This window comes from Rhinolophus hipposideros (assembly GCF_964194185.1).
Source record: "Rhinolophus hipposideros genome assembly, chromosome: 23".
Lineage (NCBI taxonomy): Eukaryota > Metazoa > Chordata > Mammalia > Chiroptera > Rhinolophidae > Rhinolophus > Rhinolophus hipposideros.
The window spans coordinates 11,187,032-11,214,178 of record NC_138069.1 but is presented as its reverse complement, the minus strand read 5'-3'; the positions used below and the strand labels follow the sequence as shown (position 1 = coordinate 11,214,178).

At 50.5% G+C, this 27,147-nt stretch overlaps 1 protein-coding gene across 1 annotated transcript in view; it reads right to left on the bottom strand.

Annotated features, from left to right (window-relative positions):
• The window catches only part of JADE2 (jade family PHD finger 2), a 107,334-nt gene extending 82,728 nt beyond the window's left edge, over nt 1–24,606 (bottom strand). Inside the window, exon 1 of the mRNA XM_081036123.1 lies at nt 24,534–24,606. Coding sequence (XP_080892249.1) covers nt 24,534–24,557 — 24 coding nt within the window. The 5' untranslated portion in view covers nt 24,558–24,606. The remainder of the gene's footprint in view (nt 1–24,533) is intronic.
• Nucleotides 24,607–27,147: the final 2,541 nt, after the last annotated feature.

Sequence of the window (27,147 nt, the reverse complement as noted above, 5' to 3'; positions counted from 1 at the left end):
CCTGGCACTTGGTGAATGAACAATCAATGATGGTTCTTAGAAGCCCCCACACCCCTGGCCCCCAGTCCCGGACACATTCCCCACGAGGGAATTGGCCACTTCCCAAAACTCAAGACACATCCTGGCTGGAGCTGGCTGTGGGCCGGGCACCCCCGGGGCAGCCGGGCAGGGCGGGGTGTCCTGGAGAGCCGAGTATGGGCCTCACACCCAAGCTGAGCCAGGACACCCCGTCCTTGGCCAAGGCCCAAACCGGCTCTGTTTACAGAATGTCAGCTCTGTTCCCCCTCCCCCACCCACCACTTCCCCTAGAGTCCTGGGGGGCTGGGAGAGGGGCAGGCGGGGCCTGAGGGAGCCTAGGAGGCCGCCAAATCCCGGGCCGGCCCCTCAGTCCCCCTCCCCTTCTTGGCTCCTAGAGACCATCCACCCCCGTTTTCGTCTTCAGGTTTCCCCTTCCGAGCACCGGTGGGAATGCGCATTTAAAAAGAGCAATCTGCAGAAGACAATGCTGACTTCCAAGGAAAGTTTAGCTAATGATGGAAAGATAGGCACTGTGCAGGCAGGCGCGGGGACATTTTTCTAGAAATGGAGCTTACTGGATACCTCCAGACAGCTGGGATGTTTGCTCCCTCTTGCCTCAGGACCCCAAACCCATGGGCCCCTGGGAATTTTTCCAGAACTGCCGGAGGGACTTGGCGCAAATTAGATGTCGCCCGAAGGGCAGGCCGGGGGGGGGGGGCTTTCGGGGTAGCGACGTCTTTGAGATAAGGCCAACGGCCCCGCGCCGCAGTGACTCAGCTACTGCCAGCAGCAGGGAAGCTCAGTGGGCCCCACAGGAGCCAGACGGGGAGGCGGGGCCCGCCTGGGACGCCCCGCCCCGCCCCGCCCCCTGGCTCCGGGAAGGCCGGCCCACCACCCCCAACTTCCCAGAGGCGCCCGGATTTCCCACGGGTTTCCCCGTCTGCTGCAAATAGTAACAAGCGCTAGCACTTTCCGAGCGCTCACTCCATGCTAGGCCCTTCGCAGGCACCGTGTCTTTTGTGACAAGGCTGTGGACCAGGCGCCACTCTTACCTCCACTCATAGAAAAAGGAAAGAAGCTCAGAAAGGCCAAGCGACTTGCTCAAGATCACACAGCTCCTGAGTGAGGGGCCACAGTTTCCAACCCCCCCAGACCCCTCTTGCCCCTTCCCAGCTTCCATGTCTTCCCCTTCCGGGTGTTAGCAGGTCCCCCGGTGGTGACTCTCACCAGGAACCTGGACATCCCCCAGCCTGGGGGCTAATTCTGTATAAAAATGTATCATTTTGAGGCAAATCCAGAGGTATTAGTTGTGTTTCTGCTGACCTCCCAGCCTGGTTTCAGGTGGTGGCAAAGTTCCCCAGCCCTGAGTTTCCCCCTGATCTCCACTGTGAGGGAAACTCCTGGGCACAGTGCTGGGCCCCCGGGGAACACTGCCCACCAAGACCCAGCGCTTCCCTCTAAAAATATGCAATCTCCAGAAAGCCCCTGCCGTGCTCACAGAGTAGCCCCCCCAAGCCAGGGGCCTTGCTAAGTGAGAAGCAGCAGGTGCACACCACCCAAATGCTGCTGGCTGGTCCCTGCCCATGTGGCCATGTGGGGGTCAGGGCCAGGATGGTGCCAAAGAAAGCCAAGGCTGAGCCCCAGAAGGGGTGGAAGAACAAGAGCAACTTGGACCCTGGGGCTGCCCTCGGAGGCATTGAGCTCCCTGTTATCTGGAAGAAATGATTCAAACGGAGGGTGGGATGAGATGACCTTTAAACCCCAAATTCCTCTATTCTATGAGTCAGGCAGTGTCCAAGTGAATGGTTTATTCAGACAGCTGCTTAAATGGAAACTTTCCCAGACTCTCCCACTTCCTTCCCCTTTGACCTCTTTTTGCTGGGCCCAGTATCTTCCTCCTGGAGATTCAGAATATTAGAAAGAAGGTCACTCCCACATGTCCCTGCCTCAGTTTGCCACTCCGGGCCACCATGTGGGCTCTGGGAGGCTCTGAATTCCTGGGAAGGGAGGGAGGAAGGAAGGGAGGAGGAAGGAAGGAAGAAACCTTGAGATGAGAGATTGCCTTTGTGGTTGAGTTGGTTTGACCTGGGCCCCAGTCCCAGCTCCAACCTCTTCTCCCAGATATGTGACATGACCAGTATCACTTCAACTCCCAGAGCCTCAGCAAAACGAGAGAACTCTAATATCAACGACCCACCCTTGCTACCAACAACGAGGGACCCCTGTGGGTAAGGTCTTCTCAAGCACAGTCATGTGACCATGCCCAGCGGGCAGCCCAGCTCTATAGGTGGACATCACTCTTCATGGTTCTATCTGAGGAGGTAAGTCCCCAAGGACAGGCAAGTTTGGGTGGGAGAGGAGGGAGAGAGAAAGGGGCCTACCATGTTTCCCTGAAAATAAGACCTAGCCAGACAATCAAATCTAATGCGTCTTGTGGAGCAAAAATTAATATGAGACCAGTATTATATTATATGATAGTAAAATAATACCGGGTCAATATAATATAATATAATACCGGGTCTTATATTAATTTTTACTCCAAAAGACACATTAGAGCTGATTGTCCGGCTAGGTCTTATTTTCGGGGAAACACGGTAAGTAGGGACTACAGGAGATGGGGTTCCTGGAGTGGGAAGGACTCTGGTCTGTGGTCAGAGCACCTGTGTCCTAAAGATACTAAGTACCACCTCTGTGTGCCAGGTGTGGTGCCAGGTGCTTCACATACATTGTCACATTTAGTTCTATGTATAAGGCCAGTACTGTTAATACCCCATTTTATAGGTAGCAAAATCAAGGCTTAGAGAGAGGTTAGTGACTTGCCAGTGGAAGAGCCAAGACTCATTCACAGCCAGGCAGGCTGACTCTGGAGCCCTGCCCTGCCCAAGTCCTGACTCCGGCTCCTTGCCCCTTCTCCCACAGTTTTCTTGAAGGCTGGTACCCAGTGGCCAGGCAGATTGTGCCCAGTCCTCCAAGATCCCCGCCCTTGCTTGGCACCCTTCCCCTGCCAGCTGCCGTGTCCAGCCAGAGCAGCTTTGGCCAACCAGAGACATCTGGCATCATCATGGCTATGTTGGACCTTGTGCAGTGAGACCAGGGCTGACAGGGGCTAGGATCAAAGCCCAAAAGTACAGGAGATAGGTAGGATATGGGGGAGCGGTCTTGGCTGGTACTGAACCTTACACAGCAAAGGAAGAGAGGAGGCGGGCAGCCATCCCCGCCTACCCTGCATCCGGAACTACGACGTGACTTTAGGCCCCTTGGTACCTGAGACCAGCTCTGGTTCCATAAGGGTTGAGGAAGGTTTTAGACAGTTCTTCAGGGAAGCCGTAAGACTGAGGCTGCCCTAACTGGAAGGTGATACTGGAGGACCCTAAAGCCTTCCTCAAGCCCCCTGCCATTCTCCTGTCAGAGTCACGACCAAAGCCCTGCATTGTAGCCCTTGTGGCCATCATGGAAAACCTCTGTCCAGTGGCACTGAGCCCCCCAAAGAGAGCCCCCTCCCCCTTTAGCTGGAAGAGCCCCCTCCTTGCCCTCTCACCTCCACTCCCAGTCTACTCTTCATCTTTCCTTGGAAACAAATTGCTCCCAACTTCAAAGCATCATAATTCCCCCCAAAGAGCAATCTCGAGAATGTCAAGGGGAAATTATTGAATTATCCTGGTTGGCAGAAAAATCTAATTTATAGCAAAGCATTTCTCCTGAAGTTTTAATAGATTTTTTTTTCCTCCAATGGATTTTAATGCGCAATTGTTTCCTGGGCTTGGAAATTTACTTTGAAGCAGTGACATCGCTTTTCAGTTCTTGATTTATTGCCAGCTCCTTGCTTTGAGTCTGATAGCAAACCCAACATCCTATTTTCCCTTAAACATGAGAGGGCTGCACTCTCCGGTCAGCCTGCTGGACCAGATATCACATGGCACTGCCGTCTCATTAAGGGTGTACGGGGGCCTGGAGACGTGGCTGAACCCTCCGTGGCCTCCTTTCCTGGTTCCCACTGGCAAGTCCCCTCCTTGAGGAGTTTGCAAGAATGGAACCTCAATGTCACATCTGTAAGAATAGTCTATGGTGGCCAATAGGGCAGGGCCAATGGAATGGCTAACTTTCCTCTCTATCTACTTCCTGCTTTCCAGCCTATCAAGGTGCCTGGCATGAAAAGGGCTCGGCCAACAAATGTCAGCTGAAGTACCTGTCAGCTGTACCTGTCAGAGTCCAATGACAGTTTAAGCTCCTATTAGCAAAGGAATGTTGTGTTCACATCTTTGCCCAAGATCCAGTCCATTTGATTGGGACCATCTGGGCATAACACAGCAGGCAGCAGGCAAGGGTGCTACCTAGAGGTCTCAATTTACCCGGGCATGGCCAGCTCTGGGGAAAGGGAATGGAAAGCAAAATGGCATCAGAAAAATGCACACACACCCCGAAAGATGATAATCTCATTGTACCCCCAACCACGTTTCAACAGTGGTATCCGACTAGGGCAATGCCTAACCAAAATTTGCTAAGGCGAGTGGACTTTTGGAATAAATGACAAGCAGAGAAGGGAGATATTTGGGGAATAAAATAGACTTCTTTTGAGTCCTTAGAATGATTATACCCATTATACAGGTTCAGAAACTGAGGCCCAGAGAGGAGCAAAAGCTCACAAAGCTTTGGTAGGTGGCCAAAGGGACACAGGGACCCACAGTGATACTGTTTGACTCCCTGAGGGCTCTTGAAACAGGAGCATCAGAAGCTGTACCGGGCTCTTTCTAGCCTGACCCTGTGGGACTCAGCAAAGATCAGTCTTCTCTGGAAGGGTGGGCGGCCCTCTGGCCCCAAAGAAGGCTGCCCATCGTCCAGTTTTAGAGTGGGCTGACAGGCCCATGGTGACTCCTTCTTAGGCCACAGCAGTTCTCAGGGGGTTTCTTCTAGCAATACTCCCGTGTCTGATCTGCCCAAATATCCAGAGCCCATGGAGATTTCTGCCTCTTTCTTCCCAGAGAACTCTCATGTGGTGCCAAGTGGGAGAATCACCTGGCCAGAGAGGGCTGGTGAGCAAGGGGCAAGCAGCAAGGGTCTGCACCCTTGTACCACTCCTTAATATGCTCTTCCCCATCTCTCCCTGACTGCCTGACCCTCCAACCTCAGGGAAGTTGGGTTTCTTATCACAGGGCAGTACCAGGAATAGAGAAACAAATGACCTGACCCCTGGGAAGTCCTGAGGGGCTCCCTGAGTGCGCAGGGCTCACCCTGGCCCAAGTCTCTGTCCGGACATGGTAGAGGGAGGGGGGGGGGCACCACACCCCCTTGGACCCACAGGACATGATCTCGTGCGCAGGAGAGATCTGGCATGGGGGTTGCATCATTAACCACACAGAGGAGGATGACAAGCAGGGATAGGCATTTCTGTCCCGTACTCAGGACACGGGCAGAAGAATGGCAACAAGGGAGGGGCAGTCCCAACTTTGCTAACTCACTGGCTGGCTCACCCTTGAGAGTCTACCGCTCTTGGCAATCTCTGAGGATGGAGATGAAAGTGACTATGGGATTTGGGAAGCCCTTGGAGCCATCTTGGAGAAGACCCGTTGCCTGGGACAGAGGTGGCTGTTGGGGGAGCACCTGTGGCTGAGTCTCCCCAAGATGGGCTAACCTGGTGGCCATGAGCCCTCTTGTTGGTCCCCAGCAGGCCTCAGCCCCCACAACCTGCCTTGACCAGCGTCGGCAGCCCCCTTTACAAGTCCAGGCCCCGCCTCTGTCTGTAGTGGACCCTGGTTACTCTGTGAGGCCCCTCCCACCTCAGCTCGCCCTCTGGAGCAAATCCAAGAGCCTGGCCAGGAGCGGTGGTTTGGGGAAGTCCACAGGGTTGTGGGGCGGGGGACCAGGGGCAGGCCGTTCTGTGTGACTTCAGCGCAGAACCAGACCTGGGGCTGAGGACCCAGGAGACCCCGCTCCTATAAGGAAGGTGTCCTCACCACTCAAGCTGCAAAAGCAGAGGACGGGCGCTGTCATGGGGAGAGAGGGTGCTGTCACACGGCTGTTCCCCTAGCAGCCTGCCTCTCAAGGCTGCACCAGCCAAGGGTCTGCTCAGAAGAGACAGACAGCAACCACCCTCGGAATCTACCCTGCCTCTCCAAATTGAATGCCTCCCCAAATGACACCTCAGCTGGGATAACTCCCTGGCTCCATCCCAGCAAACTGGACCCCAGGTTACCTGACTCCCTTCTCAATGATCGTCCCTTTACCCTCTGGCAGGCCTGTGACTGCACCAGACATGGCTGTGAGCCAGGTCCAGGAGGCTGAGTGGCGGGCGGGGGGACAGGAGAAGGAAACCTGAGCAGGCGGGTTATCTGATCCCAGCTCCTGGGGATGGGGAGCTCAGGCGAGGCCAAGGCTGGGCCACTTTCCTGAGGGTGCTGAGGCTTCCAGGATGGGGGCCACTGTGGTACTGACACATCTTCCAGAAGGGCAATACAGGGATCAGGGAGGACAAAGCCTCTGATGCAACTCGGAAACACACAGCAAGTCAATCCTGGGTAAATCTGGGGGCTGTGAGGGTCCCAGTTGGTCAGCTAGGGGGGCAAGGCCAAAGAGGGCTCAGTCATGGTTTCCCAGTCTCCACCTGCAGTTTGGTAACATGAGGTGTAGGGCAGCCCAGCTCTGGAAAGAGCTGTGCTTGGGCGGGGCCCTGGCCCCACCCCTGAAAGCCCCCCAATGCCACAGGCCCTGCTGAACAGCCATTCTGATTGGACTTGGGGCAGGGCCCCTTGCCTCGGTTTCTGAAGCTTTGCCCTCTGGTGAGTAATTTCTTGGAGTCTGGCATCAAGATCAGAGGTTTTGCTCTCCACCTCCTACCTCTGAAGGAATCATGAAGAAGAGCTCTTCTTCAGAGCCCTGGGGTATGCTTCTGATCTGAGAGAGGGCTCCAGAGGAAGCACGAGCAGCGTGTGTGGACCTGAAGCGCTTGCAGCTCCTGTACTGGGTCCCCCGGCCCACGCACCCTGGCACGGGCTCACTGGGTCTGAGTCTGACGGGCACCAGGGGTTGGCATGCTTGATAGCGGTCATGCAAGAAGCATGCCTGCCACGCAAATCCTTGGCCCCCAGTCAGGCCTCCGTCCCAGGGCCTCTCGTCACCGAGCACTCACTAAGAGCAAGTGGGGAATGGCTTGAGCTCAGATTGCAGCTGGAAGGTCAGGGTTAGACACAAAGAACTTTCTGAGCACACTGTGATGTGTAAATGGCAGCGGTGGGAAAGGGAGAGCTGATCACTCAAGTCCCAGCAACCGGGTGCCAGCTTGTCCCTTTAACCTGTTCTTCCACTGGTCAGACCTCAGGACATGGCATTACTGTCCACCTATGCGTCAACGCCACCTGGGCAACTAGCCCCTCATCCCCATGGCCAATCCCCATAGGCCTTGGCATCTCTTCCTCCAAAACACCTCCAGAATCTGTCCGTAGCCCTCCCCCTCCGTGGCCACCGCCCTGGCAGACTCACCACCACCCCCTCTCTTCTGGCCGCCTGCAGCAGCTTCTCACGGTCTGCCTGCACCTACCCATGCCCCCTGCTGTCCATTCTCCACCCAACAGCCAGAGGGAACTCAAAATGTAAGTTAAATGGGCCTCTGTCCTGCTGCAAACCCTCGGGTATAGGTATGTCCAGTCTGGCTCCACACCCAGCTCCTGCTACCTTGACCACAGCTCAGCCCCAGTGACGTCTCTGTGCCCCTCGCTTCACTACGACTTTCCCATCTCCCTTGCCTCTTGACTAGCACTCATCTTTCAAGACTCTGAAGACTTTCTGACCTGCCAACCCTCTCCAAGGCTCTGAGAATCCCTGCTGAACCTGAAGCCATCTCCCCAACACCTATTAGCTCTTACTGTGATATTTATTTTATTTTATTTATTTATTTATTTATTATTTTTGTTGAGAGCCCACTGGCCCATGTGGGAATCGAACCGGCAGCCTTCGGAGTTAGGAGCACAGAGCTCTAACCACCTGCGCCACCGGGCCGGCCACTGTGATATTTCTTTATTCATAAATCTACCTCCTTAAGAATGACGGTCACAATCAAGACCACACTCACAGAGCAGGCATGTAAAACGGCCACACCCCATCACTGTCGTCATGCTAACTCTTACTGAGTACATTTTAGGTGCCTGGCGCTATTCTACGCATTTACACGGATTAAGTCATTTGATCTTCATGACAATCCTCTGAGGTCAGATTTTCTTTAAATTCCAAGATGCCCCATAGGGGGTCCATTGGGGATTAAAGTGGACAAGAAGGCTTTGTGGTGAAAGTAGGGGTGGAGGGACGAGGAGCAACTGGAAGATATAACCACGTAAGTATTCCAAGTTAGTATGAAGAATAATCGTAACAGTAATAATAATAACAGATATTGAGCACTTACTACGTAATTCACTGTACTTAAGAGCTTTATATTTATATCATTGGATACTCACAACAACCTTGAGAAGTGGATCTCAAAAGCCCCATTTTTCAGACAAGGACACTGACCAGCCTCCCCCAGCCGGTGGGGGGAGAGAAGCTGACCCTGCCCCAGAGAGGCTTCAGTCTCTGAGGAAAGAGCCCAGGACAGGGAGAGCAGAACTGCTGGAGCAGGAGGGAGTGGAGACTCAGTACGTGCTCTTGCGGGCAGCAGGGAGGGCTGGAGATCCCATCCAGAGGAAGTGGGAGAGGAGCTGGGCTTTGAAGGATGGGCAGGAGTGAGAGAAATAGAAATAACGGGAGGTTGGTGATGGGGTGGGGACCAGGCAGCCCCCTTCGTCTGCCTCCCACTTCTCCCACTACCTCCCAGGGCCCTGAGTAAGCTCCCAGAGGACACTTATAGATTGAACTGCCTCACCCCATGCAACTTTTTCTTTTTTCATTGTGGTGAATATACGTGACATAAAATTTACCATTTTAACTATTGTAAAGTGTACATTTAGTGGCGTTAAGTACATCCACCCTATTGTACACCATCACCACCATCTAGCTCCAGAATTTGTCCATCATCCCAAATAAACGCTGTACCCATTCAATAATAATTCCCCATTCCTCCTTCCCCCTTGCCCACAATTACCCTTCTATTTTCTGTCTTTATGAATTTGACTGCTCTAGGTACCTCATGCACGCAGAATCATACAGTATTGGTTCTTCTATGACTGGCTTATTTCACCTAGCATAATGTCCTCAAGCTTCTTCCATGTTGTAGCTTGTCAGAATTTTTTTCCTTTTTCAGTCTGAATATATTCCATCATATGTCTATGCCTCACTTTGCTTATCTATTCATACATTGATGGAGATTTGAGTTCTTACCATCTTTTGAGCATTGTGAATAATGCTGGTTTGAATGTGAGTGCACAAACATCTGTTCAAGTCTTTGCTTTCAGTCCTTTTAGGTGTGTACCTGGAAGTGGAATTGCTGGGTCCTATGGTAATTCCATGTGTTTTGAGGAACTGCCATACTGTTTTCCACAGAAGCTGCACTGTTTTATATTCTCACTGGCAATGCCCAAGTATTCCAATTTCTCTATATCATTGCCAATACATGTTATAATCTGTTTAGTTTTTTGTTGTTGTTCTTAATAATAGTCATCCTGATGGATGTGAAGTGGCATCTCATTGTGGTTTTGATTTTTATTTTCCTAATGATTAGTGATGTTGAACATCTTCTCATGTGTTTATTGGCCATCTGTATGTCTTTGGAGCAATGTCTATCCAAGTCCTTTGGCCACTTCTAAATCCGCTTGTTTGCTTTTTGTTGTTGAATTGTGAGAGTTACTTATTAATCTGGATGTTAACCCCTTATCATATATTTGATTTGCAAATATTTTCTCCCATTCCATGAGTTTTCTTTTCACTCTGTTGGTATTGTCTTTTGATGTACAAAAGTTTTTTAAGTTTGATGAAGCCCAATTTATCTTTCTTTGCCTGTGCTCTTGGTGTCACCCATAAGAAACCACTGTCAAAGCCAATGTCATGAAGTTTTCCCTTATATTTTCTTCTAAGAGTTTTATAGTTTAGCTCTTAAGTTTAGGTATTTGATCCATTTTGAGTTAATATTTGCATTAATATTTAAGTTAATATGGCGTAAGGTAAGGATCCAACTTTATTCTTTTGCATGTAGATACCCAGTTTTCCCAAACTATTTGTTAAAAAGACTTGACTATCCTTTCCACATTGAACGGTCTTGACACCCTTGTTGAAAATCATTTGAACACATATGTGAGGGTTTATTTCTGGGCTCTCTATTTCATTTGTTTATATGTCTATACGCCAGTACCACACTGTTTTGATTACTGTTGCTTTGAAGTAAATTTTGAAATTCAGGAGGTATGAAACCCCAACTTTGTTCTTTTTCAAGATTGCCTTGGCTGTCTGAGGTCCCTTGATATTCCATATGAATTTTAGGATAAATTTTTCTTTATCTGAAGAAACATTGTTGGGATTTTTTTTTTTCCACGCTTCATTGTTGGGATTTTGACAATGATTTTATTGACTTTTGTGACTCACTTTAAGGAGGGGGTGGGCCAGCAAAGGTTTCCCAAGGCGACAGAAACCAGCAGTGCAGTAATGATGAACTGCGGTCCAAACAGAAGGGGAAGGCACAGACTTGGCACATTGAACAGTGGGGACAAGGGGCCACCCTTCTTTAGAATACTGAAAGCTTTGGCTCTTCCCAGGTCTCCATCAGAGGCAGGTCCCTATGGGCCAAAGATTACCCATCTGTATAATGGGCATTAAATTCCTAAGCCACTGAAAAGGCTCCTCCAGAATCACATGCCTCCTCCTTTCCCTCATTTGCAGTTTTCAGCTCTCGCATGTCCCTTGTTAATTTCTTAGGACCTGGTATTCCCTTTCCTGGCTCTTGGTATTCCACTCATGCTATTTTTGATGAGACTGACACTCTGTCTCACTGCCACCCCCAGACATGCCACCACCTCCTCACCCCAGTCCAGCCAGCTATCCCTTCTAGGAAGAGCACGTTTCCTTAAGACTGGGGGAAATAAGAATGGGTAGTTCGAGGCCCTCAGGAGAGGATGGCTGGGCAGAATCACTTGCGCAGACCACAGAAATGGCCTCCTCACTGTGGTGCATCTTACAAGCAGACCCAGACCTCAGTAGGTGAGGTCCACCTGCCACAGTAAAAGCAAACGTGGGTACAGCCAGCCTTCTTGTGCAGCCTAAACTCTTTGGAGATGACTCACTGGGCGCTAAGCCAGACCTCTGGCTCTGCCTCAGATAAATTCCTGCATTCAGTCCATCACTGAAGACGGACAGATGGATAAATGAGCAGAGCCCCTCACGGGGCACAAGCCCCAGTTCTGAGCTGTGTCACTCATCCACCCTCCCTGACTGGCCATGGAGACATAGAAGAGTATTTATTGCCCTAATTCTAGGAGGCATGTCTGGAGCTTCTGGAAACATCCTACCCAGGGAGCTGGAGACCTAACTCCAGCTGTGAAAGAGGGGCCTGTGATTTCTGAATTTCTATCTCCAGGTTCACATATATGTGACCAGGTATCAGAAAATAGGTCTTTGAACCAAATGGGAGCCTTAATTCCAGTTGGTTTTAAACCATCTATACTTTATCAGGCTGCCTTGAGCCACATTAGATACAGAAGTAAAGCAGCAAGCAGATAACATTCTTCCTATTTCAGAGATGAAATAGAGGCCTAGAAAATTATATTAATGCTGGGAAGGAACTCATTCAATTATGCTTTTTGTTTTACCAGCTGTCCATCTGTTCGTCTGTCCATCCATCCATCCATCCATCCATCCATCCATCCATCCATCCAGTGCCTCCTCCTAAACAGGTCTCCTGCCAGGGGCTGGAGATACAACAATGAGTAAGACAGGCAGAACCTCTCCCTTATGGAAGGCACAGTTTGCTGGGGAAGGCCGGTGGCAGCAAATAAGCAAATAAAGACAACCCCTAATGAAGGGGAAGAAGTCATGGAACCCAGGTCTATGGGAATATTTAATTAAGGACACTTACCTGGACCAAGAAGTCAGTGAGGTTCATCTGACAAAGCAGAGACACGGAGGATAAGCCAAACAAAGAAAAAGGGAAGAGCATTCCCAGCAGAGGGAACAGCATGTGCAAAGACCTGGGAGCTGGGGTGGGTGTGGAGGGTGGGAACAGGCCCAGAGAGGAAAGGTCACCCAGGGAACTGGCGACCAGACTAAGGCTTTAAGATCCCTACCTGCATTCTTCCACCATACCCCATAGCACAACACTCCCAACTTCATGGGCTCGGACAGCACCTCCAGCCATTCATTGTACCCCCAGGTGTCCAGGAGAGCCCAAACACAAACCATACAGTTCAGGATATCAGAACCGTGCAAAGAACATACAGGGTGTATCCAACTTTACTGAAGCCCCTTCAGGTCCCTGCGGCTAGTGGGAACCTCTGGCTCTAATTAAAATTAGAGATCAGAGTTGAGAGCTGAGTAGAAAAGGTTTACTGCCACACAGAGAAACTACTCCAGCAGAGAGTCTAGGCTCAGGGTTGGGAGAGAGGGAGAAATGGGGTTGGTCATGAACTATCTTTGTTCTGTATGTAAAAAGCCAAGTTTCTGAGCGTTGCTGAGTGACTAAGGACATCAGGCTTATAGGTGAGGTGAGCACTGGGTTGGCGGGGGTGGGTGGTCAGCTGTGTGCCTAGGATGTCTGCTTCAGGATTATGGTATCAGCAGCGTCTGTGCACATGATATGCCCGAATCAAGATGTGACTGTCCAATCAGGTCTGCCACTGACGTCAACAGGCTAGGGGGCCAGCGGGGGCTTATTACTTACCACCGGCCTTCAGTTCTTTACTTATGAAAGGACGTGGGGTCCCCCAACTGCCCATGCCGAGTCCAAACCAGTTAACAGTTGTTTGCTAAATGCAACTGTTGGTCTGAAATCTATATCCTCAACACCGAAGGCAGGGTCCCTTTCCTCTCCCTTACCCCCACATGCCATGCTGAATTCTACTTCTTTTTATATTCCACTGTTTCTGCCCTAATCCAGGCCACCATTATTTTTTACCCAAAGGCATTCACTTCCTCCAAGTTTATCACCTCTAGCTCATGGTCTATGTGGCAACCAGACTCATCTGTCTAAAATGTCACTCCTTTTCTTAAAACTCTTCTTTGGCTCCCCTTGGCCAATGGGACAAAGCCCTGGGGCTTGCACACCCAGGCAGTGGACCTCTCCAGCCAGGCCCCTGTCTATCCCCCTCACATACTAAGCTCAGCCACAGTGAATTTCAGCTTCTCCCAAGTCCTGTTGTCTCTCGCTTTCAGGCCTTTTGCCCACAGCGTTCCCTCTGCAAGGAACGCTGCTCCCGCCTTCACCTGCCACCTCCTGCTTATTTTCAAATGTCAGTTTAGATGCCAATACCTTGGAGCCTCCCTGACATCCTTCAGTTCAGGTTAGATGCACCCCAGTCCCTTCTCCCTACTTAAATGTCTCTTTGAATTGGGGAGACCTGAGGTTCCTCAGGTTCTTTGGGGAAGACATCTGCCTCCTGCCCCTCAGACTGCCTAGAAACATGGGCTGTAGTCCCTGGACAAGGACATGCCAGCGCATCCCTGCTTCTTCCCCGTCAAAATGCCAGCACAGGTCCTAGTCTAAGGACGGGGCCCCCTTAGTCCCTAGGGTAGATTCTTCTCTTGGACCGTGTTGTAAGGAGAAGCACCTAGGAGGCAGATGGGCTCCAGGCTGCTCAGCCAGAACACTGGGCCAGGCCAAGGCCCAGGCTGGATAAGGAAAGGCCGGGGTTCAAACCTTGCCTCTTTCCATCCAACTGCGTGACCATGTCATTAAGGCTGCCACATTCCTATAAGCTCAACCTGGGCTCGTAGTGGGGGTTGTGCTCGGCCAAGAGAATTTTCCAGAGGCCTAGTTGCATTTTGAACTTCAGTTTCTGGCTCTTGGGTGAATAGAATGAATATTCCCATACGAACTAGAAATGTCTCCATGGGATTCTCTTTGAAAGAAATCAAGGGCCCCACAGACTGAAGTTTTCTTTCAAAGACAACCCTAGTCACCACTCTCTGGAAACTTTTACCAATTCTGCTTGTCCCAAACCCTACCATGCTACCACCGTATCAAGTGGTTGTGGAAGGTCCCCGAGGGTCCCTCTCATGCTGGGTAAATGGGTACCCATGTGGATGCCTGATTGTTAACTGGAGTTGAGGTCTAGGGAAAGGAGAGTGGGGATGACACACACTCATTTTACTGTGTACACTTCTGTAACGTGGGAATGGTTTGATAAACACGTATGACTCTTGTAATTAAAGATCTAGTAAAAAACTCCACTCCTTAGGCCATGGGTTCAGAGGGCAGAAGGTGACAAGGAATACTTAATAAGTAAGACAGTGCTAGAGCTGGGCCTGATCAGAAGGGCAGTGTCACAGCAGCAACAAGGGGGCATTTACACCAGGTAAAAGCAAGATCCAGGGCTCAAGGATGGGAGAACTTTGCAGGCAGAGGATAAAAAGGATGGAGGGGTATAAGGAAGACTGGTGAGAGGTGGATTAGTACCGTAGTGGTTAGATCCTTGAATGCCAGACCAAGGCGTTTGCAATTAAGGGAATTAATTACAGGGCCAGAGGAATGTGACCTAAGCTCAGCCTTGGGGTTGGAGCTGGCAAAGGTAAGAGGCCAGAGTTGCCAGGAGGCTATTTGCAGATCGCGCTGAGAAGAGCAATAATCGGGGAAAGGGGTTCCTGGATGAATGAGCTGGGCTGGCCAGGACACTGACACTGAAGGCAGGCCTACCCTCCACCTGCACCACAAATTCTCCAGTAGCCTTGCTGCTGCCCTGGCAGCTCTGGGCCTGAGGCTCCTGGGCCACGTGGAGTTGCAGACACGGTGACATCCCAGCGTGGCTCTGGTTCAGTCCCACTCGCCCACTTTGACCCAGAGAGGAGGAGATGACCACTGGACCTCATGGGGCCTCTGGTTCCTTCTGTCTTCATAGAACAACTCCGGAGCTGCTGTTTAGCTTTGGGTCCCCTGTTGATGCATTTGCATATCACTTTTTCCTGGGTCCTGGAGGAAAAGCAAGCTTGTGTACCACAAAGAGTGACTTCAGTGTGCCAGTGTCGGCCCGCTGATGCTTCTATCCCGTAGTGCCAGCTGCAAGAGGCAGGACGGGTGCTTTGGCAATACTGGGGTTCCCATGGGCTCGGGAGAGCACCAGAGATCTGGAGAGACTGGGTCTGACAGCAGGGAGGGAGGCCAGAAATGCCCCACCCAGGGCACCCCGCAGCCCTGCGAGGGGCAGTCATCCCTAGGGGACCTCCATGCAGAAAGTTCTCCAAGACCAGGTTGGTTGTCCAAGACCAGAGAACCCTTCTCCCCTTCCTAATTATCGTGCTTCCACTATCATGACCAGATACTGAGGACTCAAAGATACAAGGAAACCCAACAAACCCTGCAGTGACGAACTATCTCCTTTCCTGCCTGACTCCTCTGAGATGCTTAGTGAAAAGAGATCAAGGCCACACTCCACTCTGAACAGGCCAGGAACTTCAGAGTCAAGTAAACACACCAGGCACATGAAATCCCTTCCTCTACCCCAGGTGGTCTCACGGCTAAGAACTCAGAGACCTGCTGTTCCCTCTGCTGGATGACCTTCCTCACCAGACCCCACTGGCGGCTGAGGAATTCCCATTCCTTTCGCAGGTATCCCCTCTTCTGTGAAGCTTTCCTTTACCACACTCTACTAGCGTCATCCCCTCCTCCATTATTTTTGTACCTTGTACTTAACCCATCACTGCACATTGCACCCTCAGCTGTTTTGCTGTATTTGTTTATCTGGGATGATGTCACGTGAGTCTTCCTCTGCTCGGAGTCCCCAGGGCATTAGCCTTGTATCTGCCCCATTGAGCAGGAGTTCACTAGGCGTTGGTGTAAGAGAGCCAACAAACAGAGTTCCAGATTTCCTAAGCCAATTTCAGGCTACTTCAGGATACTCTGCTTCTCCTCCCGCCCCCTACCAGCTCACCCTTAGCCCCCAGGGACCTTACCCTCTATCCAAGACTGGAGACCAATCTCAGCCACACCTGGAGGTCTCTTGAAAAAGTCCTCAAAATAGGAGTCTGTGGAGGTCTGTCAAGTTCTTAAGGAACTCGGGACTGAGGCCATGGCAGAGTGGGGAAGGCTGGGAGCTTTGCTGACCCTTGTGCAGCAGCCATGAGGTGATGACTGACGAACCATGTGCCATAAAGAGCATGAGGCTATGGCCCGAGTGAGTGAGCATGTCACCTGCCCGGGGTGTCCTGAAAACCCCATCTGGAGATGGCCAGCAGGGGACTCAGGACCTAGGACACCATTCAATTTGGGCCACGGATAAGGTGTGGGAGACCAGCTAGGCAGGTAGGAGACCCCCAGCCACTCTCCATGAAGCAAGTACCTCTGAGTCTGGAGCCCACCCCCTCCCACTATTGTGAGAAGGATCCATGTCCGGGCAAGCTCTGGCAGCAAAGGGCAAGCCAGCCTCTGGCACAGGCCTTGGCAGGACTTGCTGTCCTTTTGGGTGTCCAGCCCCAGGCTTCTTGCCTCAGAATCTGCATTCCTCTAGGATGACGGTGCCCCTATCACTGGCCACTTGGCCAAGCCAGAGCCTTGCCCTCCTGCCATGGCAGTTTTTCCGTGGACTTCTCAAGCTTTAGAATTCTCTGGCAGGCTTCTGGCTCATCTGCTCAACCAGGCTCCAAAGCCCAACAGCACTCTCACTACCCCCTTACCCCTAGCTTGAGTCAGCACCCAGCTGGCTGCTCAAGCCCTGGCTCTGGTCTCTGAGAGATCTGGGCAAATCTGCAGCTCAGCGCTAAACACTTCCGGATTTGGTCTCTTTGGTTCATTGATCAGGAATCATATGATCTTTTCAAAACACAGCTGGTAGAGTTGCCCATCTGTGCGTCTGCATTTGATCAGGAAATCAGGCTACCTAGAATTTATTTAAACCTGCAGGTCTGGGTGCAGAAGGAAGCTGCCCTCACAATGCCTCCTGTGAAAATCTCATTTTCTGGATCATCTTAACTCTTGAGACCACCCTTGATTGGGCTTCTAGGACTAGGTCTGTTTGTAATGCTCATTTGTCTCCTGAGCACTTCGAAGGACTATTTTTTCTTTACACTTAGATTCACTAATTACAGGGTAAAGCACTAATCTACACTCCTCCCCAATCCCTGCAAAACACACACACACACACACACACACACACACACACACACACACACACACACAATTATTTCCCAGACAAGATGGGTCATAACTCCTTAGCCAGGTCAATAAGCCAAGGTAGTAATGGTCTCTATGCTCCCCTCCTTCACCCTCATTTTTTGAAATATACACAGGAACATTGCTGATGTGGCAGAGACTGCCAACTGTACCCCTGTATCTGGTCTAGCTGAGCACATCACCATCCAAAATAAATACTAAATTTCCCAGCCTCCTTTCCAGCTATGTGATCAATGAGATATAAATAGGATGGTATATCCAACTTCTGGAAAGTATCCTTAAATGAAAAAAGCATGCCCTTCCTCCTTTCCTCCTCCTTCATGCTAGCTAGAAAGCACCTTCTGTGATGTGATAGCTGGAGTTAGAGCAGCCATCTTAGCACATGAGGATGAAGCCACACGTTGAGGATGGCAGATGTGGTAACCCAACTTCTGAGATGACCTCCAATGATTCTCAACTTCTGGTATTCACATTCTTGCCTATTTCTCCCCTGTATTAAATAGGGCTGACCTGTGCAACCAATAGGACATTGCAGAAATGGCGGTGTGACTTCTGAGGCTGCATCATAAAAGATATTGTAGCTTCTGCTTTACTCTCTCTTGGATCACTTGCCCTAGGCTAGCGGAAGCCAGCTACCATGTTGTAAGCACACTCAAGCAACCCTGTGGAGGATTATAGGTGGCGCGGAACTGAGGCTTCCTGCCAACAGCCAGATCCAACTTGCCAGCAATATTGCAGTCCCCATCAAGCCTTCAGATGACTACAGACCCCCGTGACATCCTGACTCATGATGTCCTCCTGACATCATGACAGAGCTCAAGCCACCCAGTATAAGTCACTCTGAATTCCTGAGGAAGTGTGAGATTATAAATGTTTATTGTTGTTTTAAGCCACTGAATTTTGAAATAATTTGCTACACAACAGTGAGAACAACAAAATAGAAGGAGCCCTGGCTCTCTGAAATCGTGGCGGGCCACAACAACCCTTGACACCTACCTCAGAATTTTTATTTTTTAAAGATAAATAAACTTCTCTTATTTTTCACAACTATTATTTTATGTTTTCTGTCACTCCTACTCCCATCCCTGTTTTGGCACCTTTCATTCAGAAAGTCTTCTAAGGCTCACTAGCTGGAAGTGTCTTTGGAGGCCATCTCAGTCATTCCTGCTGCCAATGGCACGTTGAGGCTTAAATCTTCCTGTGGTGATGGGCAGTTAATGTCTAAAAATACCTATAAAAGGAATTTCATAATGAGAACCACCGCCCAAGGATCAGGAGACCCTGGCTCCACCCCTTCCTGAGGGATCTCACTTAACACTTTGGTGACTTGACGTGGCAGACACCATTTTCATGTGGCTCTCCCTGGGATGTCCATGAGGCTCAAATAATTTGTAAATAAGTGCTTTGCCAAGCTGCTCTACCAACTGAAGGGAGCTCTCTTGCTGTGGATCTGGCCGTTTCTGGATGGACCCGCTACGTCACATTTACGGGGGTCTTTTTCATGGACCAGCTTTCAGGTGTGCCTCCCATGTGTGCCTCCCATGTGGCCTACTGAGAAAATCCTTAGCCGGGATGAGATGCCCTGCTCAGTTCTATTAGCCAAGGAAGCTGACAAGACTGAGAGATGGCAGTCCTATTAGTTTTTTTCATATGAAAGCGCTCCTCCCTTTCTTCTCGCCCACATTGCAAGACGACGGCTAGGCCTCTGAGGCTTTCTCTCCACCCACGTCCCGCTTTATCACAGACAAGGACATCTGGCTGGACTAACCAGCTAACTCAATTCCTGGTCCTGCTTAATGTTCCTGCCTCTGCCCGCTTGGCCCTTGCCACATCCTGGGGTAGCTTGTCTCTGAAATCTAATTTCAATATAATAAATCTGTATTATATTTAGGTACCCTCCTAAATCCTACCAGAGGCCTTTATCTCCTGCTTTCTAGATTTTTCCAGTCCTCTCTCCACTACTGCTATCTTTGTTAAAGATGGTCCCTAGAGGCCTTAATTGTTTCCCCAGCCTGGCCCATCTGAATCAGCTGAACAACCATCGGTTTTCTTCAACCCTATATTAGTTAAGGAAATGCTAGATGCTATAACAAATTCCAAAATGTGTATTGGCTCAGATGACACAGATTTCTTGCTCACAAAAATTCCAAACGGGTGTTCCTGATCAGTGGTATCTTTCCTCCGTGAGATGATTCGGGGACCAGGATCCTTCTACCTTGTGGCTCCACCATCTCCAACATGTGGTTTCCAAAGGGGGCATCAGACTAGCAGAAGGGGAAAGGAAGGGTGCAGAATGAACATCTGGCTTCTTAACTATCTTGGGCTGGAAATGCCACAAGTCGTCCCTAATCAACATTCCATTGGCAAGAACGAGTCACTTGCCTCCTCTCAGATGTAATAGGTATGAAGGGAAGGGCTGTACTAGGAAAAGCAGTCTCTGCTGGGTAGCCCCTTCCTAGCTTCAACTCTATTCTATGGAAGGGTGGGGGATGACAATAGTTTTTGGTGAACAGTTAGCTCTCTCAGGTACACACCCTCCCCTTCCGTCACACCTTTCTATCGTGTTTCCCCCAAAATAAGACCTAGTCAGACAATCAGCTCTAATGCATCTTTTGGAGCAAGAATTAATATAAGACCCAGAATTATATTATATTACATTATATTATAATTATAATTATATTATATTGTGTTATAAGATCAGGCAGGTCTTATAGTAAAATAAGACCGGGTCTTATATTAATTTTGCTCCAAAAGACGCATTAGAGCTGATTGTCCAGCTAGGTCTTATGGGGGAAACAAGGTAGCAAGTACCTATAGTACCTAGAGCCCAGGTACTATAGGCCAACCTGCCTTCCTGGCTTCTGTGCCCTGGGGCAAAGCCAAGGCAGTTAGATTAGTGCCAATGCAGATTTATGACCATCAAAGCCAAGAGGGCTCTGTATTGCTAGTCCTGAGTCAGATTGTCTCCTATTTCCTGTAACAAAAGTTCCAAACATCCCCTCCTTGCCCTTAGGCCCTTTCCCACCCTCATTCTCAGCAAGTTAGAATTTTATGGCCAAAGGCATGATGTCCTCCAATTCTCCCCCTGCTCTCTCCTCTCTCTCCACACTCATATAAACTTGTCCATGCCCCATTCACTCCAGTGTCCTCTCTCTAGCTTCACAACCCCAACAAGCTCCCCAGGTCTCAGACCTGTACATCCACCTGCCCACTGGATGCTTCTACCTGGCTGCACACAGGTCTTTCATATTCACTACGTCTCTGCCTGAACTCATCATTGCCTAGCCCAGCCCTCTCCCCCAAGCCTGCTTCTCCTCCTGTGCTTTCTCTCTCCTGTGATGGTAACACCCTAACCATACGGTCATCCACAATGAAACCCTGAGAATCATCGTCTCATTTCTCAGGTTAAATCCTGGTCAAATCATTTCTTGAATCGGTTCCCTCTGCCCCTGTCCTCCTCTGATGGTCACTTCTTGCTTAGATGCCTGTAACAGCCCCCTAGTGGGTATCTGTGCTGCTAGTCTGTTTCCCTCCAACCTGCTCTCCACAGGCAGCCAGCGGGACTGTTTTACGGTACAAATCTGACCAAAGCACTCACCTTCTTAAGAACGGACTTCCCTCTGAGGCCACCAAGACCCCACGTGACTGGCCCCACTGCCCCCTTCAGCTAGCCGCTCACATTCCCGAACACTCAAGCAACACCAGACATTCCTCTATATATGCCCTGGGATCCTTAATGTCACGTTGGGGTTGGGGTTATGGGTGGCTGCCCCTGCTTGCTGCTGCCGGAATATCCTGTTTTCCTGTCTGTGCTTATCACACTTCTCCGTGAAGCTCTTTTTGTATGTCTGCCTCCCAACACCACAAACGCAGGAGCTGGCTCTCTTCATATCAGTATTTCAGTGCCTGGGACAGTGCTTAGCATACAGTAGGTGCTTAATATATGCTCAGTGAATGAAGATGGTGAGAAGGTATCGTTGAATGTATGAAAAATCTTGACGTAGACATACTTGTCTTACACTGAATGAACACTCCCTTCTCAGGAGAGCCAAAGTGTGTACACACACACACACACACACACACACACACACACACACACACATTTATCTGTGAAAGCTGATCCCTTGCCTGAGAGCCTCCCCATCAATTAATCACGACTGGCCATTTGCACAAAACCTCTTGTCTCCAAGCACTTTGCACAGAGGGGCAGAGCTGCCCTGTCCCGCCAGAGCTGTGCGCTCAGTTCCCACTGTGTGACTGGCCATGGCAGTACACTCACACCTGTGCCTCTCCCTTACAGAAGCCCTAGGAGGCAAGGCAGAAAGGAGCATCTTTCCCCATTGTTAAGACAAGAAAACCTGTTCATGGGAGATGAGTTGATTGTCAAAGGGTACAGAGTGAGTCAAGTATTTGTTCTTTTCCGCTGTATCATGGACCATGCTGCCCCTGCCCTCTGGGGCTGACATGGTGCCAACACAGACCCTGGGCTGTGGGAAGCTGCCTCAGACCAGGAGAATTGAGATGCTACCCCAGACCCTTAGGTGATAATACTGTACACCTTTCATGTCAGCTATTCTTTCAGGTGGGGAATTATTGGAACAGACACCCACCCAAGCTGTCTCAAGCATAAAGGAGGAATCTCACGGCATCCAAATGCAGGAAGCCATCCCAAGAACAGGAAGCTCCTTAGACTGCCACTTTGTCCTTCCTGCCAGGCCACAGGTCATTTATCTCTGCACTTCTAATCTCTTCCCCTTTTCACAGAACCCTTGACCACCTTATACAATGCCCAACATGACCACCAGCCCTGAGTCAGCCTAAATCACAAATCCAGGGACCACCAGCATAGAAGCAGTTTCAGGGCCTTGGGAACACCTGTCTGGCTCAGCCTAGGCTGGTTGGTTCTTATGAGCGGAGGGATTGGATCAGTTGGTACAAACAGAGCAGCAGGGGCTGTGGCAGGGAAATCCTAGGAGGGTAGTAGGTAGGGAGCCAATTACAGGTGTAGAGAAAACTGTGAAAGACGTTGAAATTTAGTGGATGTCCTGAATAGCTTACCCACCTAAGTTATCTCTGCTTTTTGTTGTCTTTGACTAGACATTTCTTAACTCTGAAGATGGAACTTACGTTGTAAAATCTTGATAGTAATGCAGATAATTCTCGTTCACAGAAATGGACATTGTGGAACACAACTGACTATTGCCTTGTGGAGACTGACCAGTTCTGCATCATTTCTAAAATCATTTCAACATTCCTTATCTGACTATCATGTGTGATAATTGGAGTTCTCCTTTGAATTGGTTGTAATATTTTAGTGGTTCTCTCATTAATTAATGAGTTAAATCTTTGACACGTTAATTTTAAATCTTAGCAGAGGCATGATTGCATACTCTTTTAAAATGTATCATTAAATATAAGACAAAGCCTGTATGATCACATACTCATTTTAGAAACGTTACTAATGCAAAGAAAAATTTTTAGAAGGATATACAAGTAATTGTTAGTGGTTACTTATGGGAAAAAAAGGAAAGAAGGACATGTTTATTTTCCATTTTATATCTTTTTGTACATCGAGAGAATTTCAGTGGAAGTTGTCCAGGCAAAGATGTAAGGGTCATTTGTGTTTTTTAAAAATATTTATATATATATATATATATATATATATATATATATGTACACACACACGCATATATATGGCATTCACTTTAAGCTGTACATATGGTTGTTTGGACTTTCCTGACTGTATGTTATATTTTACATTAAAAATGTTTTAATGGGCCGGCCCGGTGGCTCAGGCGGCTGGAGCTCCGTGCTCCTAACTCCAAAGGCTGCCGGTTCGATTCCCACATGGGCCAGTGGGCTCTCAACCACAAGGTTGCCAGTTTGATTAAAAAAAAAAAAAGTTTTAAAAACTGGATTCATGTTGTCGTTAAATTTTGTAAATTTTATAGGAGAAAAAGCAAACCAAATAGGTAAAACTACATCTTGGTCTATTGTTCCAAGCCAGCCACTGGCAGCCAGGAGATTATGATGGCAGCGTGAGAAAACAGGAGAAGATTCAGGACCCAGCCACAGGCCAAATGGTTCCAGACCGACCACACCCACCTTGTGTCAGGGGCTGCCCTGGTGAGGGGCCTTCCTCGCTGTTCAACACCTGCTGCCTCTCCACCCTCCAGCATCACCACACACACACACTCACACACACACACACGCACGCACACACACGCACGCACACACATGCACGCGTGCACACGCCCACAGCCCACCTCGGGGAACACTGATGGAAGAGCATGACAGATTGGGAATCCCTTCTTCCTGGCCTCCTCCCCTGACAATCTGAGAGGCATCCTGCCTTCCCTGGCTTGCAGCTGAAAGGGGAGAATCATTGCCAAACCACTGCTTGTACAACAGCGCACTCCTGAGAAGGGTACACAAAATTTCCATCACTGAATTGTCCTCCTCTTGCCTTCCACAATGGTCCTGGTGTACTCTGCCTTCCGGCTCATGGACAGCTCCCCTACTGGCCACGACTCCCAGCATTTCATAGACTTCTGTCTTCCTTAGCCAGCGTGTAAACCAGTATTTCTTGAAGTACATGAGGACGGAACCCTCCTCCTAGGAATTCCTCCAACAACCTAGCTTGGATATTTGCCTCTGCTGTTTAATAGTGTGTATATGTGGTGGGAGAGGCAACACCCACAGGCAGTGGGACCATCTCTCAGCCCCAAGAGCCTCCCCCAACCTTTTAGCTTGAGTGTGTGCAGCCCCTTGCACTTGGCACTTTTGCAGGCAGGTGCTTCATTAATGAACTCTGGCCTAGGAAGACCGAGGAAGAAGGAAAGCGTGCGGGCAGTGCTGCCTCGTGCTCGCTGCATACTTTCAGTGGGCCCTTCCCACACTCACCCACGCAGCACAGAGCCACGCCGCCCCTGCATCCTGGGGCTGAGGCTCCAGGTTCTCCAGAACACCTTTCCTGGCAGCACACTTCTTACAGACTACTGTGGGGAGGGAGGGCCTTACCCTTAGTGCCGCTTCTTGGGATGTTTGAGCCCAGACACCAATGTTGTCAGACCATCACTCTCTCCCTTAAGTGCTTGGGAAGCTCCCCATTGCCTCCGGCATCAAGTGCCCTGCTTCCCAGTCTGGCCCCAGCGATATCTCTGGCACCATCTCGCTATGGATGCCAGGTACCCTGCTGTCTAACTACTCATTCGCCTGCATTCTGGAGTCCCACTTGGGCCGAAGTTGAAAGGCTGCTTCTCGAGCCCTCCCAGCTCCCCATGCGCCTCACCTCTCTGGTACTAATTGGTGCCATCACAATTGCATTGCTATAGCTGCGGACACAGGCGTGCCAGTGCCTGTTCTAACGCAGGGCCTTAGCCTGGTGCTCACACCATTCCCGCAGCTGCATCTGGGTGAACAGCACATAGAACATGTTCCAGAATGGCTCTCTCCACGGGAGCAGCTGCAGATCCCTTCCACCTCCCAAAAGCTCACTGCCAGGGAGCAGAAGCAGTTGTATGAGGACACATCACAGCATCTCACTGCCAAAGTGACAGCTACAATTATGTTTCGGCCAACAGCTAGAGACGAGAGAATATACAAACAGCCAGCAGCCTGTGAGCCTCCATGAATCAGCAGTTTTGTGCCACGTGTCCAGCTGTAGGTGAGGTGGGCCCACCATGCCAGTCATCCAGCCTTCTGGCTACAGATCTCAAGTTAGAGCCACTTGGGACACTCAGGTGAAGTCCTCCACGGACAGTGATAGTTAATGCCCCATTGGTCACCCCAGGTGTCAGAGGAGCGGAAGAGTAGGTGGTCAAGCCCAGGCTAGGCCCAACCTCTGACTGCCAGGCAGGGGCAGGGGCAGGGGCAGGTAAAGCAAAGGGCCGAGCTGCCCAGCAGGGACGTCCATTATGCTTGGCAGCCTGATGTGGGGTGTGCTCGTGAGGGGCAGAGGGTCTCCATAGAGGCCCCAGGGCACCCCCTCCGTGAGAGCCTCAGGGCCATCGGCTGTGCTTGCGTTGGGGCCAAAGCCCCGGAGCAACAGCAGCAGCAGCAGAGGCAGCAGCGTGTACTTCGTGGGCCCTTCCAGGTGCCGGGCGCTATGCTGACGGCTTTACATCCCTTCCTTCTGTTCGTCTGCACCACATCCAGGGAGATAGATCCTGTCGTTATCCCCATGTTACTGGCGAGGAAACGGAGCCTCAGACAGGAATTTGATGGAGGCTGTGCAGCTGGCGCGTGGAGCTGGAATCTGAGCCCAGACACCCTGGCTCCAGGGCTTGGTGGGTTCATGCCTCATGATCCTGCTTGGGCCCTTTCAACCCGGTCCTGGGAGTTAAGAGACCCGCCCCTCTCCCCCACCCGACACACTCCCCACACAGCGTGGGTTGAGTTGGGGTCTCCAAGTAGACTTTGGCCTGGAAGCCAAAAAGTTAACAAGGAAAATAAACAACAGTCATTTCAGGTGACAAGTGCTGGGCTATGGAACTGCAGGGGGTGGGGGTGGGGATCAAAAAGCTACCAGTATTTCCTCATTGAACATTTCTGCAAGTTCAGCAGAACTAGCATCCTCAGGAAGCTGCTCCAGGATCAGTGTTGCCCCTGGACACAGAGGGGCAGGATGAGGAATTGCCCTTTCTCCGGACTCGCAGGCCCCCGAGGCCCCAGTACCCAGCTTGCCTCTCACTCAGCCCTGACCTGGGTTCTGGCTGAGGCCTTCGGGGTGGGGGATGGGCTCAGGCGCCTGGGGTTCTCCAAGGAGTGCTGCTGCCCTTCTCCGGCCCCTTGATGGAGCAGAGCCTGCTCCAAAAGCCTGCAGACGAGGAGGCAGCAGGCTAACAACTCTGTTCCACACGCTTCCAATGTGGGCGTCTAAAAGGCCGGTGGGGATGGGGTGCGGGCGCATTTGTATTTCAAGTGGCTGCTGCTCATGAATCACCAGTTTCATTTTGTGCTCTCAGCTCTGCGAAGACATCATTTCCACCCAGCCTCACTGGAGCTGGCGGCCAGGGCCTCTTAGTGGGACTATAAATAGCAGGTCATCAACTCACCTCCTGAGCTCATCACAGGCTCCTCGGTTTACTGTCTTCCTGCTGCCTGAACGGCAGTCACTCAGATTTCCCAGGTGAGGCCAAGGACCCAGCGCGTGCTCTGGGGGGCTGCAGGGTTTGGGTTCCCAGAGCCGTTCAGGGTGACAGCGAGGGCAATGGCAGACTTGTGAAGAGCTCGACATTTAAGACGTCATAATTATAATTTCAGGTCTCAGAGCTCCTCTCCAATTAAATGCAGCAGCAAGAAACTATCATTGCTCTAACGGTGCTAGAAATAAAAGGGAAAGGACTCGCCAAACACACACCCAGAGAAAGCCACCCGGAGCGGCTAGCAACAAATGAAAGGTTTCATGCCTTCCTGTGGAATTGTCTCCTAACACTGAATGAAATACTTTATGGCTCTCTGGCTCCAGAAGTGAGATACACTGAATGAAATACTTTATGGCTCACTGGCTCCAGAAGTGAGATTGCATTTTTCAGTATTACTCATAGCTACCGTTGACGGAGTGCTCCCTGCGTGCCAGGCTCTGTGCCCAGCCTTTGCAGGGTGCATCTCATTAAATCATCACAACAGCCATATTGAGTTAATGTAGCACCGTTAGTTTTCTGTAGGTGAGGAGGCCGTGGTTCCCAGTGTCACGTGGCCAGGGCTGCTAGATTCCAGAGCCCGTCTCTGAACCCCCACACTGAATGCTCCTGCAGAACAGAGCTGTATATGGGTCCACGTGTTTCTATGCATGTGTCCACGCGTGTATGCTACTGGAGGGATCTGAACTGGAGTCTCTTTTTCCCAGCTCCATGACTGTTAAGGAGCCGGATCTTCAGAGTCATCTTCCCTCAAGGCCCAGG